Source organism: Callorhinchus milii, unplaced genomic scaffold (assembly GCF_018977255.1).
Source record: "Callorhinchus milii isolate IMCB2004 unplaced genomic scaffold, IMCB_Cmil_1.0 Scaffold2, whole genome shotgun sequence".
In the NCBI taxonomy this organism is placed as follows: Eukaryota; Metazoa; Chordata; class Chondrichthyes; order Chimaeriformes; family Callorhinchidae; genus Callorhinchus; species Callorhinchus milii.
This window is the reverse complement of record NW_024704743.1, coordinates 124333477-124349256: the sequence shown is the minus strand read 5'-3', so window position 1 is coordinate 124349256 and position 15780 is coordinate 124333477. Positions and strand designations below refer to the sequence as shown.

The 15780-nt window shown below is 50.8% G+C and overlaps 1 protein-coding gene across 1 annotated transcript in view; it reads right to left on the bottom strand.

The window, feature by feature from the left end:
- The window catches only part of LOC103190097 (unconventional myosin-Ig), a 28668-nt gene extending 16234 nt beyond the window's left edge, over positions 1 to 12434 (bottom strand). The window contains exons 1-8 of the mRNA XM_042331719.1: positions 12107 to 12434; positions 7503 to 7711; positions 6362 to 6455; positions 5515 to 5680; positions 3817 to 3870; positions 2871 to 2966; positions 1677 to 1793; positions 291 to 497 (exon numbers count right to left, since the gene is read on the bottom strand). Of these exons, the coding sequence (XP_042187653.1) occupies positions 291 to 497; positions 1677 to 1793; positions 2871 to 2966; positions 3817 to 3870; positions 5515 to 5680; positions 6362 to 6455; positions 7503 to 7711; positions 12107 to 12201 (1038 nt within the window). The 5' untranslated portion in view covers positions 12202 to 12434. The remainder of the gene's footprint in view (positions 1 to 290; positions 498 to 1676; positions 1794 to 2870; positions 2967 to 3816; positions 3871 to 5514; positions 5681 to 6361; positions 6456 to 7502; positions 7712 to 12106) is intronic.
- Positions 12435 to 15780: the final 3346 nt, after the last annotated feature.

The following is a 15780-nucleotide window of genomic DNA, read 5'->3' as shown; positions in this document are numbered from 1 at the left end:
TCTCTAACCCTGACCTGGGAGTGTGGACACACAGTGTAGAGGGAGCGTTACTGTGTCTCTAACCCTGACCTGGGAGTGTGGACACACAGTGTAGAGGAGCTTTACTGTGTCTCTAACCCTGACCTGGGAGTGTGGACACACAATGTAGAGGAGCGTTACTGTGTGTCTGGCCCTGGTTCTAACACGTGATGCCCCTATCAGGAAATTGTTCCATTTTCCGCAGTTGAACCCACATGGCTGTAGAGGTAGGAAGGTGCCAGTGGCGGGGGCGGAGGGTGGGGGGGGGTTACCTTGGCAATGGCGTCCCTGCCATACATGGCCTCCTGAGGGGTGTGACCCTTCTCGATCACCTCCCTGCTGCCTGTGGCCACCATGCGGTACAGGAGGCTCTTCTTGACGTCCTGGATTTCGGTCTTGGTCAGCTCAGCGATGTGTGACACCAACACCCCGTGCTCAATCACTGCGGTCTCCCCCTCGCTGCTGAACACCAGGTTCCCCTGTGTCACACACAGCAAACAGCGTCAGAGGACGGTCTGGCCAACTGTCAGAAACTCTCTCCATCGCTCTCTATCTTGGAGACGTCTCAAAGCGCTTCACAGAATATATGGCAAAGAGAATTAAGTGTATATTTTGTGGGCAAAATATGGCAGCCAATTGCACACAGCAGCGTCCCACAAACAGTTATGGATTGAGTGACCAAATTATTATTTTTTTGAAGGGATTATTACAACAACAACAAAATTACAGTGTAAAACGCCTTTCAAGTCGGGAGAACTTCCCAAGGCGCTGGACAGACAGAGTTACGGACCCGAGGGTTGGGGTGGGGGAGGGGGGAGAGCGGGGAGAAGCAGGGAGATCGAAAGCACGGTCAAAGAAGAGGGTCTTGGGATGGGTCTTCAAGGTGGTGAGGGAGGGGGCGAGATGGAAGGACTGCAGGATGGAGTTCCAGAGGGTGGGGGCAGAGTGGTGGAAAGCCCGGCCGCCAATAGTGAGGCAATTAAGGTGGGGGACGTGAAGCAGGTCAGAGCCCACTGAGCGGAGGGAGCGAGCAGGCTGGAAGGGGGTTAGGAGGTCGCAGAGGTCGGGGGGAGCAAGACCATAGAGGGCTTTGAAGGTGAGGACCAGGATCTTAAACTGTACCCTCTGTGTGATGGGAAGCCAGTGGAATCGGGCGAGGATGGGGGTGATAGGGTCATGGAGCCGGTGCGGGAGAGGACACGGGCTGCAGAGTTCTGGATGATCTGCCGCCTGTGGAGGGAGGAGTTGGGGGCCGACAAGCAGTGAGTTTGCGTAGTTGAGCCTTAATGTAATGAAGGCGTGTGTGAGAGTCTCGGGGGCTGCGGTGTGAGACAGTGTCGGAGTCGGGCGATGTTGCGGAGATGGGGAAGGCAGAGCGGGTCATGGCGCAGATGTGGGGTTACCCCTGGTAAAGCAATCTGCCAATCAACTAACAACTGGTTCCTACTTATTTCTCGGCAAAGACAGGCATGTGGAGTAAGGAAACTTGTTCAAGGTTTCGCCCTGCCCGGGAATCAAACTCAGGTCCTCTCACTTGCGAGACAAGTGCTCTAACCACTATCATATGGGACAACATCACAAGATCAGTTCAGGGTGAAGAAGACCCTTTGCCCCCCTTGTTAATTCCCCTCTGGGTTTGCCCAATGGTAGGTCCTTACCAGGTGTAAAATGGCTGCCAGTATTTTGTAGACTGTCTCGATTTCCATTTTGCTGAAGCCAATCACCTTCATGGCGTCCATTACTGCGGTCAGACCTCCTCTGTCGTTGATGACTGACTGATGTACAAGAGGTCCCACCCCCAAAAAAAGAGAGAGTAAATAGAATAATAATCCTTTCATTTGATACAGTGCCTTTTCATACCATCAAGACAACAACAACACTTTATATTTACACAGCACGCCTCACACAGGGTAGAGTCTCAGAGTTCTTGAGAGTGGCCGAGCCTGACCCCGAGCCTGTGAGAGGTGACCGCAGGCACAGTCAAAGAGGGCCTTCAGACGTGATCTAAAGATGGGAAAGGAGGGGGCAAGGCGGAGGGATTGAGGGAAAGAGTTCCAGAGTCTAGGGCGTAGTGGCTGAAAGCAGGAGGCTGGAGCCTGTCGAGCGGAGGTGATGGGTAGTGGAGAGGGGAGTAAGAGACATCTCAAAGCACTTCAGAGTTTTTCCACAAACAGCCCAATTTTATCCATTTTATAATGACCAATTTTATCTGATGCATTCTGGTCAGAACAAAAACAGGTAAGTAAGTATACTTGAATGGCAGTTCTTTGTAAGGAGCAGAGGAGCAAAGGGATTTGGGATCAGCTACATAAGTCCTTGAAATGGCAGAGCAAATTACTGAAGCTGTACAGAAAGCTAATATCAGGCTGGGTTTTATACAGAGGGGCATAGGGGGCAAAAGGAAAGCAATAATGCTACCTTATACAAAATATTATTTAGGTCTCAACAGGAATATTGAAACTAATAATCCTTGCATTTGATATGGCATCTTATCACATTGTTGAGACGTCTAAAAGAACAGAATAAAGTGAATTGATTGTGTATTTTGTGGGTGAATGCGGCAGCCAATTGTGCACAGCAGAGTCCCACAAACAGTTATGGATTGAGTGACCAAATTTTTTTTGAAGGGATTATTTAACCCCGGAAAGCGATCCACCAATCGACTGACAACCGGATTCCTTCTCACTGCTGGTAAACAGAGGCGCGTGGAACAAGAAAACTTGTCCAAGGTCTTGCCGGGAATCAAACCCAGGTCCTCTCGCTTGTGAGGTGAGGGCTCTAACCCCTGAGCCACAGGACTGTACTCCAGGTTATAAAAAGGCTGTTTTTTGCGCTGTGTTTGTGGTACTCACGTTGGAAGAGGAGCCCTCTCTGGTGAAGGCATACGCTGCAGCATCGTTCTGGAGGTGCAGGGATTGCAATAGTTCCTTGGAACCCCCCAAAATCAACTGAAATTGGAAGAGGTAGGAGATTAGGGAGCAGCCGGGAATAGTAATGAGGGGGTGAAGGTGTTTGGGGGGCCAGCTGTTATACGGAGAGCTATCCATTTATTCCCACTCCCCCCTCCCCTTTCCCTCACTCCCTTTTTGAGGCTTTTCCTTGTGTTACTCAATGCAACATTCAAGGATTAATGCAGGTTTGGCCCCGTCATGTAACACACACGGGAAGTGATGTCAATGGTGACCCGAGGGCGGACATTTTTTTTTGTGCGCCTCGTTTTACAAAAACCCTTCATAATGCTAACAATAATAATCCTTGCATTTGTTATAGCGCCTTATCCGGTCAGGAGGACGTCTCAAAGCGCTTCACAGGAATGCAGTGACGGTATTTTGTAGGGAAACGTGGCAGCCGTGGGGCGAGTGGGTAATATTATTTGGAGGATTGTTGTCCGGGACACCGGGAGAGAGAGAGAAACTCCCTTCTCTTTTCCAATAGCCCCGCGGGATCTTTACCATCCGCCTGAACAGGCAGACGGGACCTCGGTTTAACATCTCCTCCCGAGGACGGCACCTCCCACAGTGCCCCCCCCCACCCCCAGCGCTGTATTGGAGCATCAGCTTAGACTGTGTGATTCCAAGTCCTGACGTGGGGCTTGAACCCACAACCTCCTGACTGAGAGAAAGAGGGGGTGGGGGGGAGAGAGAGGGGTGAGGAGAGAGAGAGAGAGAGGGAGAGGGCAGTACCACTGGACCAGGATGATACACAGGATAGTGAAAGCAAAATAAGCAACAGTTAATCCTCCGGAGATATCTTCAAAGACCACTCTGCCCCTAAACTCCGGGGAACATTGGAGATTACCTGATAAAAGGAATGAAAGTTCCTCTCTCCCACTTGCTGAATGATTACTCGAGACTGTGGGGACATTGAGAACATTGCAACATTGAGAAGAATATTTAAAATGAAGGACAGTCTCTCTCAAAAGGATTTATTGATTCCACATAAGATAACAACAATATTAGTAATAATCAATACATTATAATACTAACCCAATAATACTAATTAATACTAATACTAATTAATACTAACCCAATAAAAAGTCATTATGTATAAAAACATTAATAATAAAACAACGAAATGCTCATAAAATAATCACAAAGCAATAAAAATAATACCATAAAATATAATAAAAAATATTTAAGAAAGGTAAATAATAAACAGATTAAGAATAAAAATTAAATGAAATAATTTAGTAATGGAATAAAACAACAGCAGAACAATAATAAATAGCAATGATAAAATAACAAAAATTCAATAATAAAAATAATAAAACAATACAATAACATTATAAAATAATAACGAAAATAATAAAATAATACTAATATAATCAAATAATTTTAATCCTAATTTAATTAGACACAACCCCTTTCACATCAGGAGGATATCTCAAAGCCCTTCACAGGATTTCCTGTAAAGTGTAGTGACTGTGTATTTTGTAGGCGAACGCAGCAGCCAATTTGCACATAGCAGTGTCCTCACAAACGGCTGTGACATGAATGAGTGATTTGATCTGCGGGGATTGTCAGCCGAGACACTGGGAGAGGGAGAGAAACTTCCACTCTCGTTTTCTATAGCAATAGGAGAAACTATTCCCACTGGCGGGTGGGTCGGTAACCCGAGGACACGATTTAAGTAGAAACAGAGGGGAGGGGAGGAGAAATGTGTTCACACAGCGAGTTGTTGGGATCTGGAATGTATTGCCTGAAAGGCCGGTGGGAACCGATTCCATAATGGCTTTTAAGAGAGCAGTAGATAATTATTTGGGGACAAGTTTGCAGAGTTATGGGGAGAGCGCGGGGGAGTGGGGTTGATCAGGGCTATGGGGAGAGAGCGGGGGAGTGGGGTTGATCAGGGCTATGGGGAGAGAGGGGGAGTGGGGTTGATCAGGGCTATGGGGAGAGAGCGGGGGAGTGGGGTTGATCAGGGCTATGGGGAGAGAGCGGGGGAGTGGGGTTGATCGGGGCTGTGGGGAGAGAGCGGGGGAGTGGGGTTGATCGGGGCTGTGGGGAGAGAGCGGGGGAGTGGGGTTGATCGGGGCTATGGGGGGAGCGCGGGGGAGTGGGGTTGATCAGGGCTATGGGGAGAGAGGGGGAGTGGGGTTGATCGGGGCTATGGGGAGAGAGCGGGGGAGTGGGGTTGATCAGTTCTATGGGGAGAGTGCGTGGGAGTGGGGTTGATCAGGGCTATGGGGAGAGTGCGGGGGAGTGGGGTTGATCGGGGCTATGGGGAGAGTGCGGGGGAGTGGGATTAACTTGGAAGCTCTTTTGAAAGAGCAGCACAGACTGTGAAGCGCTTTGATACAGTTTAATGTCTCATCCGACATGAGAGCTTTAGCCCCAAACCTCCTGACCCAGAGGTGAGAGCGGGTGAACCAGAGTGGATGAGTGTTTGGAGTAATTGGAGTTGAGGTACATGATCCAATAGAATGGGAAACAGTCTCGAGAGGTCTCTTGACTGACCACCTGTTCCTATGTTTCTATGAGGGTGACGAGGTCTCACCTTCTCGAGTAAGTAGTTACAGATGTGGCCGCCGGTCGGGTCTCCCTTGAAGTCGAAGTTGACATCCATGTACTTGCCGAAGCGGCTGGAGTTGTCATTGCGGTTAGTCTTGGCGTTGCCGAAGGCCTCCAACACGCAGTTCGATTTCAGTAACGTATTTTTCACGCTTTTTATGCCAAAAGAGAAACGGCATCAGAAAATGAGCCATGTTTAAACAATAGGGGGGGGGGGGGGGTTCCCCGCCGGCTGTAACCATGGCGATGGGCCCATAGGACTGAGGCCTAGTCAGCTCTATTCACAATAAAGTGCTGAGTCCAGATAATAATCATAATAATAATAATCCTTGCATTTGGTATAGAGCCTTATCATGTCTTCAAACGTCTCAAAGCACCTCATAGAATATATTGTAAAGTGCAGTGACTGTGTGTTTGTACACAGTCTGGACAAGCAGCGGGAAAGCTGACCAGACAGTGATACCAATGGCCGAACTGTGTGGGTTTAGCGGGTTACACTCCAGCAGTTACCCCAATACACACTCTGGGGCCCCCCCACCCCAAGCTTTGGCTCTCGCTAACCTGCGCCTAATACTCTCCAGAATTAGGTAAACAGGATGTGTCCCTTCAGGGAAGGGAGTCCCGCATTCCATTACAACACTCTACCTTTGGGATTTCCACGTGTAGATGGGATGGATGGAGATCTCAGTTGGGATTAGAGAACCCCAAAAATGACCTGGAAGGGATGTGCTGCCACCTGGTGGCCGTCAGTTTACACAGCGTTTAATAAGAAATGCCGCACATGTTGCCCAAATGTTATTAATGATTGGATATTGTTGGCAGCATCTCCTCACCTCTCGACCTCTGCCCGCTGGGTGGGGTTAGTGATGGCTGCAATGTATTGCATGATGTACTTGCTGGCTTCTGTCTTCCCCGCGCCGCTCTCGCCTGTATGGTGGGGAGAAGAGACATCGCCCTGTTACAGCCCTCGTTATCTGGCACTCTCTCCCTCCCCAACATTCCCCCGGCAATGACCCATCCGCCTCAGCCCGTCCCAGAGAGGGGGGCAAAGGCTACACCTAACCCAAGTGGAGTAAGGAAACTCACCCAACATTTCGCTCTCGATTGCGAGGCGAGTGCTCTAATAATAATAATAATAATCCTTGCATTTGATATAGCGCTTTTCATGTCGGGAGGACGTCCCAAAGCGCTTCACAGAACACACTGTAAAGTGAATTGACTGTATATTCTAACCATTACACTACGGGACTTCTGGATGGACAGATGGGAAGGGGGGAGTTTATCTACAAACCCCTTCACCTGATAACAAGCCCACTTCTTTGAGTACAAAAACAGTCACACCCAACGCAGCCAAAACCCTCGCCTGCACTTTCATCGCCTCCCACCTTGACTACTCCAATGCCCTCCTCGCCGGTCTCTGTAGCTCCATTCCTTACTCATTCAGAACTCCGCTGCTCGTACTCACACACACTAAACTCCGTACCCCCATCACCCCAGTCCTCACCAGCCTGCACGAGCTTCCCATCACCAAACGGATCGACTTCAAGATCCTCACACTGGTCTTCAAATCCCATCATGCTCTCACGCCTCCCTATCTATCCAACGTGCTTGCTCCCCACTCCACCAACCGCTGTTTCTGCTCAGCCCCAGCCTCCTGCCTGTCCCTCGTCCCCTCGGCTCCACCATCAGCGGCTGTGTTTTCAGTCACTACACCCCGAAGCTTTGAACTCGCTCCCCCAATCCCTCCGCCTTGCCTCTTCCCTGTTTTCAGATCACACCTGGACACCTTCCTCTTCGACTGTGCTTGTGGTCACCTCCCCCTCCCCCCGGCTCAGCATCATGCTGTGCCACTGTTAACTGCTCCGAGATGCTAACCCCCCTTGAAAGGTGCTTATGTGCGGTGGTGGGGTGGGGGGACAACGACAGTCTCTGGGTGTGGTTTGAGGGGGTGGGGATGGAGCCTGACCCACATACCTGAGATGACAATGCAGGTGTCCTTGCCTCTCCTCTTCATAGCTTTGTAGGCAGAATCTGCGATGGCGTACAGGTGTGGTGGTCTCTCATACAGCTCCCTGCCTTTGTAATGTTCGATCATTTCCTTACCGTACAGCTCGAGGGTCTGATAGGGGTTCACAGACACCACCACCTCCCCAATGTACGTGTAGATTCTTTTCTTCTCAAACCTACAGAACAACAACTTGCATTTATATAGCACTCTTCACGTGGGGTAGCATCTCAGAGAGCTCGATAATAATGTGAGCCGGAGATACTGAATATAATAATAATAATCTTTGCATTTGATATAGCACCTTATCACGTCATTGAGACGTCTCAAAACGCCTCACAGAATATACTCTGTATTTTGTGGGCGAAATATGCAGAATATGCCTTGTATTGTAAAGTGCAGTGACTGTGTATTTTGTGGGCAAAACGTGTCAGCGAATTGCTTACAATATAGTCCCACATTGAACAGATTGAATGACCACATTTTTTTTTATAAGCGATTATTTCTCCCGGAAAGCGATCCGCCAATTTAATAACACCCGGGTTACTTCTGACTGCTGGGAAACAGAGGTTTGTGGAGTGAGGAAACTTGCCTGAGGTGTTGTCCTGCTCAGGAATCGAACCCAGGTCCTCTCGCTTGCGAGGCAAGCACTCTAACCACCAAGCTACGACAGCACCATGTTACCAGAGACTCCATCCTTTGGACAAGATGTTAAACCGAGCTCCCTCCCCCACCGCCCCCATCCCCATTGTTAGCAAATTGGTTGCCGTGTTCAACCTACAAAATACACAGTCACTACACTTTATGGTGAAGACGTCCTCCAAACTATGCCAACTCTGTTCATCGACCTTCCCAACTCTTCCCTCCACAAACTGCAGATTATTCAGAACTCTGCAGCTCATGTCCTCTCCCGCACCAGGTTCCTTGACCCCATCACACCTGCGCTCTCCCGGCTCCACCTGCTCCCCATCCCCCAGAGGATAGAGTTCAAAATCCTTGTCCTCACTTTCAAGTCCTCCACGGCCTTGATCCACCCCACCTTGGTGACCTTCTTAAACTCCACCAACCTGTCCGCTCCCTCTGCTCCCGCCTGCTCCATACCCCTCCACCCGTCCCACTGTATCATCAGCGGTTGGGCCTTTAGCCTTTCTGCCCCCACCACCTGGAACTCGAACAACACCTTGCACTTATATAGCGCCCTCCACACAGGGTAGCGTCTCAGAACCAGTGCACAATCTAGGCATCTGGTTCGACCGCTAACTGTCCTTCCTTCCCCACAAATGGTCCCCGATCAGAATCGCCTTCCTCCACCTCCACCACATTGCCCAACACCGACTGTGCTTTACCCCAAATGCAGCCAAAACCCTCGTGCATGCATTTGTACCCTCTCACCTGGATTACTCCAACCCCCTCCTCGCCGGTCTCCTCAGCTCCACTGTTCACAAGATCAGCTCATTCAGACTCTGCCGCCCACACACTGACCTGAACCAAACTCCATCCCCACATCTCACCCGCTCTGGCCCAGGCTCCACTGGCTCCCCATCACCCAACACATCCACTTCAAGATGCTCTCACTCTCGTGTTCAAATCCCTTCACTCCCTGGCACCTCCCACCTCTCCGACCCCTCACTCCCACCTCTCCGACTTCCTCACTCCCACCTCTCTGACCCCTCACTCCCCACCTCTCCGACCCCCAAAACTAAAAACAATAATTAAATTGGTCACTCCCCACCTCTCCGACTGTTTGTGGGACATTGCTGTGCGCAATTGGCTGCCCCTCACTCCCCACCTATCCCACTCCTCACTCCCATCCTCTCCCACCTCCTCACTCCCCACCTCTCTGACCCCTCACTCCCACCTCTCCAACTCCCTCACTCCCCACCTCTCCGAACCCCTCACTCCCCACCTCTCCGAACTCCTCACTCCTCACCTCTCCGACCCCCTCACTCCACACCTCTCCAACCCCCTCACTCCCCACCTCTCCGACCCCCTCACTCCCCACCTTTCCAACTCCCTCACTCCCCACCTCTCCGAACCCCTCACTCCCCACCTCTCTGAACCCTTCACTCCTCACCTCTCCGACCCCCTCACTCCCCACCTCTCCAACCCCCTCACTCCCCATCTCTCCGATCCCCTCACTCCCCACCTCTCCAACTCCCTCACTCCCCACCTCTCCGAACCCCTCACTCCCCACCTCTCCGACCCCCTCACTCCCCACCTCTCCAACTCCTTCACTCCCCACCTCTCCGAGCCCCTCACTCTCCAATCCACCACCCAGTCAGCGCCTCCGCTCAACTGGCACCAGCTCCTGCTCGTTCCTTGCACTCTCTGCTCCACCTTAGTGCTCTTCCACCGTGCCCCATCCCTGGCCTCCTTCAAGACCCCTCTCAAATTCTTCCTTTTTGACAGCACCTTCAACCACCCTCCACCCCTCCTGACCCCAACCCCCAGTTGGGGTCCAAATCTCTGACTACAGCACCTGGGACATGAAACTGCTGCATAAATGCAGTCTGTTGTTGTATCGATTACAGGAGTTTATTAAGTTGAGGCAGAACTGTGGAAAAATTCTTCAATCCATCTTTTTTTCTTGCAGTTTCTTAAAAAGCTGGATTACTTCCTGGATTACAGCATATCCTTCATTTTGTGCTGCCATAAATTTTAAGACAAACCGGTTTCGAAAATTGAGACTTTGGGACCGCAGGTTTTTAGGGGGGGTTTGAAATCACAGAGAGATACACACAGCAGACAGTGCTGTACACACTCATAGCACCAGAGCTCAGTGTAACATCCCGATCTGAAAGATGACATCTCTGATAATGTGCTGCTCCCCCACTGCCCGGCCGTTGGAGACAACGTTAAACCAAGGTTACATTTGCCAATTGTTAAAGATCCCGCGGGGCTATTGGAAAAGAGAAGGGAGTTTCTCTCTCTCTTCCGGTGTCCTGGACAACAATCCCCAAAATAATATTGCCCACTCGCTCCATGGCTGTGTGTGGGGCACTGCTGTACACAAACTGGCTGTCGCATTTCGCCCACAAAATACAGTCACTCTGCTTTACAATGTATTCTGTGAAGCGCTTTGAGACGTCTCGATGATGTGATCTATATCAAATGCAAGGATTATTGTTATTATTTACTGCACTGGAGCATCAGCCGAGACTGTGAGTCACCAATGAGGAACTAAAACCAATCACCTTCTGACGCAATCGGCTGAGCCAGGCTGAGCCCAGTCACTGTGAGCTGTCAGTTCCCTGTTCATCCCCTGAGCTCGACTCTGTGCCTCTATACTGTAGAGTTGGTGAGAGTGTTAAACACATTATCACTGCTCGCTTTATCCTCACCTGTAATAATAACTTGTATCTACACAGTGCCTTTCACACAAAAAAAAGGCTCAATGCTCTTTATAACAGAGAAGGGAGTTTCTCTGGATATCCTGACCTATAATAATAACAATCCCTGCATGTCATATAGCGCCTTATCAGGTCTTTGGGACTTGTCAAAGCACTTCACATGATATACTGTAAAATGTAGTGACTGTGTATTTTGTGGATGAAACGTGGCAGCCAATTGCGAACAGTAGCATCCCACAAATAGCCGTGAATCGAGTGATTAAATTATTATGTTTTTGAAGGAATTATTACCCCCAGTAAGGTGATCCGCCAATCGACTACAACCGGATTCCTACTCACTACTGGGTAAACAGAGGCGTATATGCGGAGAAAGAAACTTACCCAATGTTTTGCCCTGCTGGGAATCAAACCCAGGTCCTCTCGCAAGGATGCAAGGATTATTATTATTGTGAAGCGAGTGCTCTAACCACTAAACTACAGGACTCCACGAATATCCTGCGGCTCTGTTGGAAAAGAGAAGGGAGTTTCTTTCTCTCTGTGTCCTGGGCGACAATCCCCCAGATAAAATCGCTAATTCATTTCAGTGCTGTTTGGGGGGCTGTCACTGAGTGTAAATGTGGCTGCCCCTTTCACCTACAAAACACCAATTACAGTGAAATGCTGTGAAGCGCTTTGAGATGTTCTCCTGACGTGAAAGGCGCTGTATCAAATGCAACGATTATTATTATCTAACAGTTTGTGAGAGAATAGTGCATTCCCAACTGCAACTCTCCAAACATCCCATCAATGGCCGAGCTGTGTGGGTTTAGCCGGTTACACTCCAGCAGTTACCCCAACACACACTCTGGGGTCCCCCCCAAGCCTTGGCTCTCGCTAACCTGTGCCTAATACTCTCCGGAATTAGGTAAGCGGGATGTGTCCCTCCAGGGAGAGAGAGAGAGAGAGAGGGTATTCCATTCCAACAATCTATCTCTGGGATCTCCATGTGTAAATGGGAGGCATGGAGTTCTCAGCTTTGTTTGGAGACTTTTAAGCAGGTGATGGGTTTCCACACGTGTCAGACTCCCAGATGGACAAAAAAACATTAATTCTCCTCCCCCTCCCACCCCCATACCCCAACAGACCCAGCAGCCAATCACAATAATGTTGTGAACCTCTGGGAGCTGATGTGTAGCCTGGGACTACCTGCCTCGGTGCCTATGTCAGGTGCCACCCAAACCTACCTCAGCCTCAGGTTCTCTAGAAACTCCTCTGTGGTCACATTGTCCAGCAGCACAAAGTCAGACTTGCCAAACTCCAGGCTCTCTTGGTCAGCCATCTCCAGCTGGAACAGAGGGAGGAACCGGCCTGTGCGGTGCGAAATGCGGAAGGGAAGGAACGAGAGAGAGAGAAAAAGAGCGTGTGTCACTTCTCTCTGCTTGGGTGGGGCACCCGCTCCCCACCGCTTCCTACTCAGTGCTTTTCAAAGGAAATCTTCACTGATGCTGTGTCTGTGGTCAGGCCTCAAAACTCACAGAGCAGTGAGCAGCACACAACCAGGAAGCCAGCACCAGAGCCTCCCTCAGCCAGAGCCTCCCTCAGCCAGCACCAGAGCCTCCCTCAGCCAGAGCCTCCCTCAGCCAGCACCAGAGCCTCCCTCAGCCAGAGCCTCCCTCAGCCAGAGCCTCCCTCAGCCAGCACCAGAGCCTCCCTCAGCCAGCGCCAGAGCCTCCCTCAGCCAGCGCCAGAGCCTCCCTCAGCCAGAGCCTCCCTCAGCCAGAGCCTCCCTCAGCCAGCACCAGAGCCTCCCTCAGCCAGCACCAGAGCCTCCCTCAGCCAGAGCCTCCCTCAGCCAGCGCCAGAGCCTCCCTCAGCCAGCGCCAGAGCCTCCCTCAGCCAGAGCCTCCCTCAGCCAGAGCCTCCCTCAGCCAGCACCAGAGCCTCCCTCAGCCAGCGCCAGAGCCTCCCTCAGCCAGCACCAGAGCCTCCCTCAGCCAGCGCCAGAGCCTCCCTCAGCCAGAGCCTCCCTCAACCAGTGCCAGAACCTCCCTCCGCCAGCACCAGAGCCTCCCTCAGCCAGCGCCAGAGCCTCCCTCAGCCAGAGCCTCCCACAGCCAGAGCCTCCCTCAGCCAGAGCCTCCCTCAGCCAGCACCAGAGCCTCCCTCAGCCAGAGCCTCCCTCAACCAGTGCCAGAACCTCCCTCCGCCAGCACCAGAGCCTCCCTCAGCCAGAGCCTCCCTCAGCCAAAGGTCAGCGCCTCCCTCAGCCAAAGGCCAGCGCCTCCCTCAGCCAGACCAGCACAGGAGCCCAGGGAAGGCCAGCAAGGTGGCAATATAGTGACATTATTTTATTTTCATATGTGTGTTCATGTCTGTGTGTGTGTGCACGCTTGTGTGTGTGCACGCTTGTGTGTGCACGCTTGTGTGTGTGCACGCTTGTGTGTGTGTACGCTTGTGTGTGTGTACGTTTGTGTGTGTGCACGCTTGCTATGCGTGCGTTTGTGTGTGTGCCAATGTGTGGGTGCATGTATGTGTCTGTATGTGGGTGAATGTGTGAAGAATGTGTGTGTCTGTGTGTTCATGGGTGTGCATGTGTGGTTGCGTGTGTGTCTGTGAGTGTGTGTGCGAGTGCATGTGTGCCTGTGTATGTGTGTACCCCTCATATTCTCCTCGTCTCCCCTCTGGTTCTTTTGCCAATTATCTTAACTGTGTGTCCTCTAGTGACTGACCCGCCAGAGGAAACAGTGTCTTCCTATCTCCTCCATTAAAACCGTGTTTGGAGATTCTTAAGCAGGGGAATAGGATTTCTCAGTGTGCCATTCACCAGGGGTTGCCCGACCATTAACAGGGGAAATGAGAAACTCTTCCCCTCCCCCTTTCCCCGTCCTCCAAGCCATACTTTAATGCACTGTGCTTTCTGAGAGACTGCTGTGTGACTTGTGTAGACCACAGAGCTCATCTTGATGTCACGCAAAGCTGAGACGCTTCTTAAAGGGACAGAGTCACCACAAGGTGGAAACATTAATGATAATAATAAATAATTAATAATAATATAATAATAATAATAATCCTTGCATTTGATATAGCGCTTTTCACGTCGGGAGGACGTCCCAAAGCGCTTCACAGAACACACTGTAAAGTGAATTGACTGTATATTTGTTGGCGAACGCGGCAGCCAATTGCGCACAGCAATGTCCCACAAACAGTCGTAGATTGAAAATGACCAATTTTTATTATTGTTTTTGGGTTTTGGAGGGATTATTATTAGGCTCTGTGTGGAGTAAGGAAACTTGCCCAAGGTTTCGCCCTGTCTGGAATTGAACTCAGGTCTCTCGCTTGCAAAGCGAGTGCTCTGACCACTGAGCTACAGGACTCCAATAATAAGCCTCATATTTGATACAGCACCTTTCAACCCAGGAGGACGTCTCAAAGCACTTCGCAGGATTCAACAACAACAACACAATGACATTTATAGAGCGCCTTTCACGTCGGGAGGACGTCCCAAAGTGCTGAACAGTGAGGTGTCGGGGCCCGAGCATGGGGGAGGGGTGGTGTAGGGGTGAGGGAAGACAGAGAGGTGGGAGGGAGATCAAAGGCACAATCGAAGAGAAGGGTCTTGAGACCGGCCTTGAAGGAGGCGAGGGAGGAAGCGAGGCGAAGGGACCGTGGGATGGAGTTCCAGAGTGTGGGGGCAGAGAGGCTGAAAGCCCGGCCACCGATGGTAGGGCGGGTCGGGCAGGAGACATGGAGCAGCCGGAGCCCGATGAACGGAGGGAGGGGGCAGGTGGGTATGGAGTCAGCAGGTCAGAGAGGTAGGAGGGGGCAAGGCCATGGATGGCCTTAAAGGTGAGGACGAGGATCTTGAACTTGATCCTCTGAGGGATGGGGAGCCAGTGGAGTCGAGCGAGGGTGGGAGTGATGGGGTCACATTGTGAAGTGTAGTGACCATGTGTTTTGTCGACCAAAGCGGCAGCCCAATTTGCGCACAGTGACATCCCGCAAACAGCTTATAAAGTGAATGTCCAATTCTATCTGGGGGATTGTCGGCCAGGACACCGGGAGAGAGAGAGAAACTCCCTTCTCTTTTCTAACAGTGTCCCGGGATCTTTAACATGCACATGAATGAGGTTTAATATCTCATTTGAAGAATGGTGTCTCTGACAATGCGGAGCTCTCTCCCCCCATCCCCCAGAGCTGCGCTAGAGTGTCAGCCTGGACTGTGAGCTCAAAGTCTCTGATCTGGGTCTTGAAACTCCAACCTTCTGATTCAGAGTATGAGTGTGACTGAGGAAGCTGAGGTTAGATGCCCATAACTGAACACAAAATATACAGTCGCTCTGCTTCACAGTATATTCTGTGAACCGCTTTGAGATGTCTAGAAGACATGATAAGGCGCTGTATCAAAAACAAGGATTATTATAACACAGTACCCTAGTGCTCTTTATAACCAGAGAAACAGGAGATTTCAACCATCTGGATCTTTTAGGGGGACTGAGCCAAATTTTTCCTGGTGTCCTGGCCGACAATTCTCCAGATAAAGTCTTCTTCTTTCAGATGAGACATTAAACCAAGGTCCCATCTGTCCCTTTAGGTGAACATTAAAGATCCCGCTGCGCAATTCGAAAACAGAAGGGAGTTTCTCTCTCCCGGTGTCCCTGGCCAACAATCCCCCAAATAAAATCGGTCGCTCACTCCATGGCTGTTTGTTGGCGTTGCTGTGTGTGGTCGGCTGCCACGTTTCGCCCACAAAACTCACAGGAGGTCATTCAGCCCCTCAAGCCTATTCCCCTATGTTATGGAATCGGTTCCCACCGGCCTTTCAGGCAATGCATTCCAGATCCCAACAACTCGCTGTGTGAAAACATTTCTCCTTCCCGCCCCTCTGTTTCTTTTAACAGTTATTATAAATGGGTGTCCT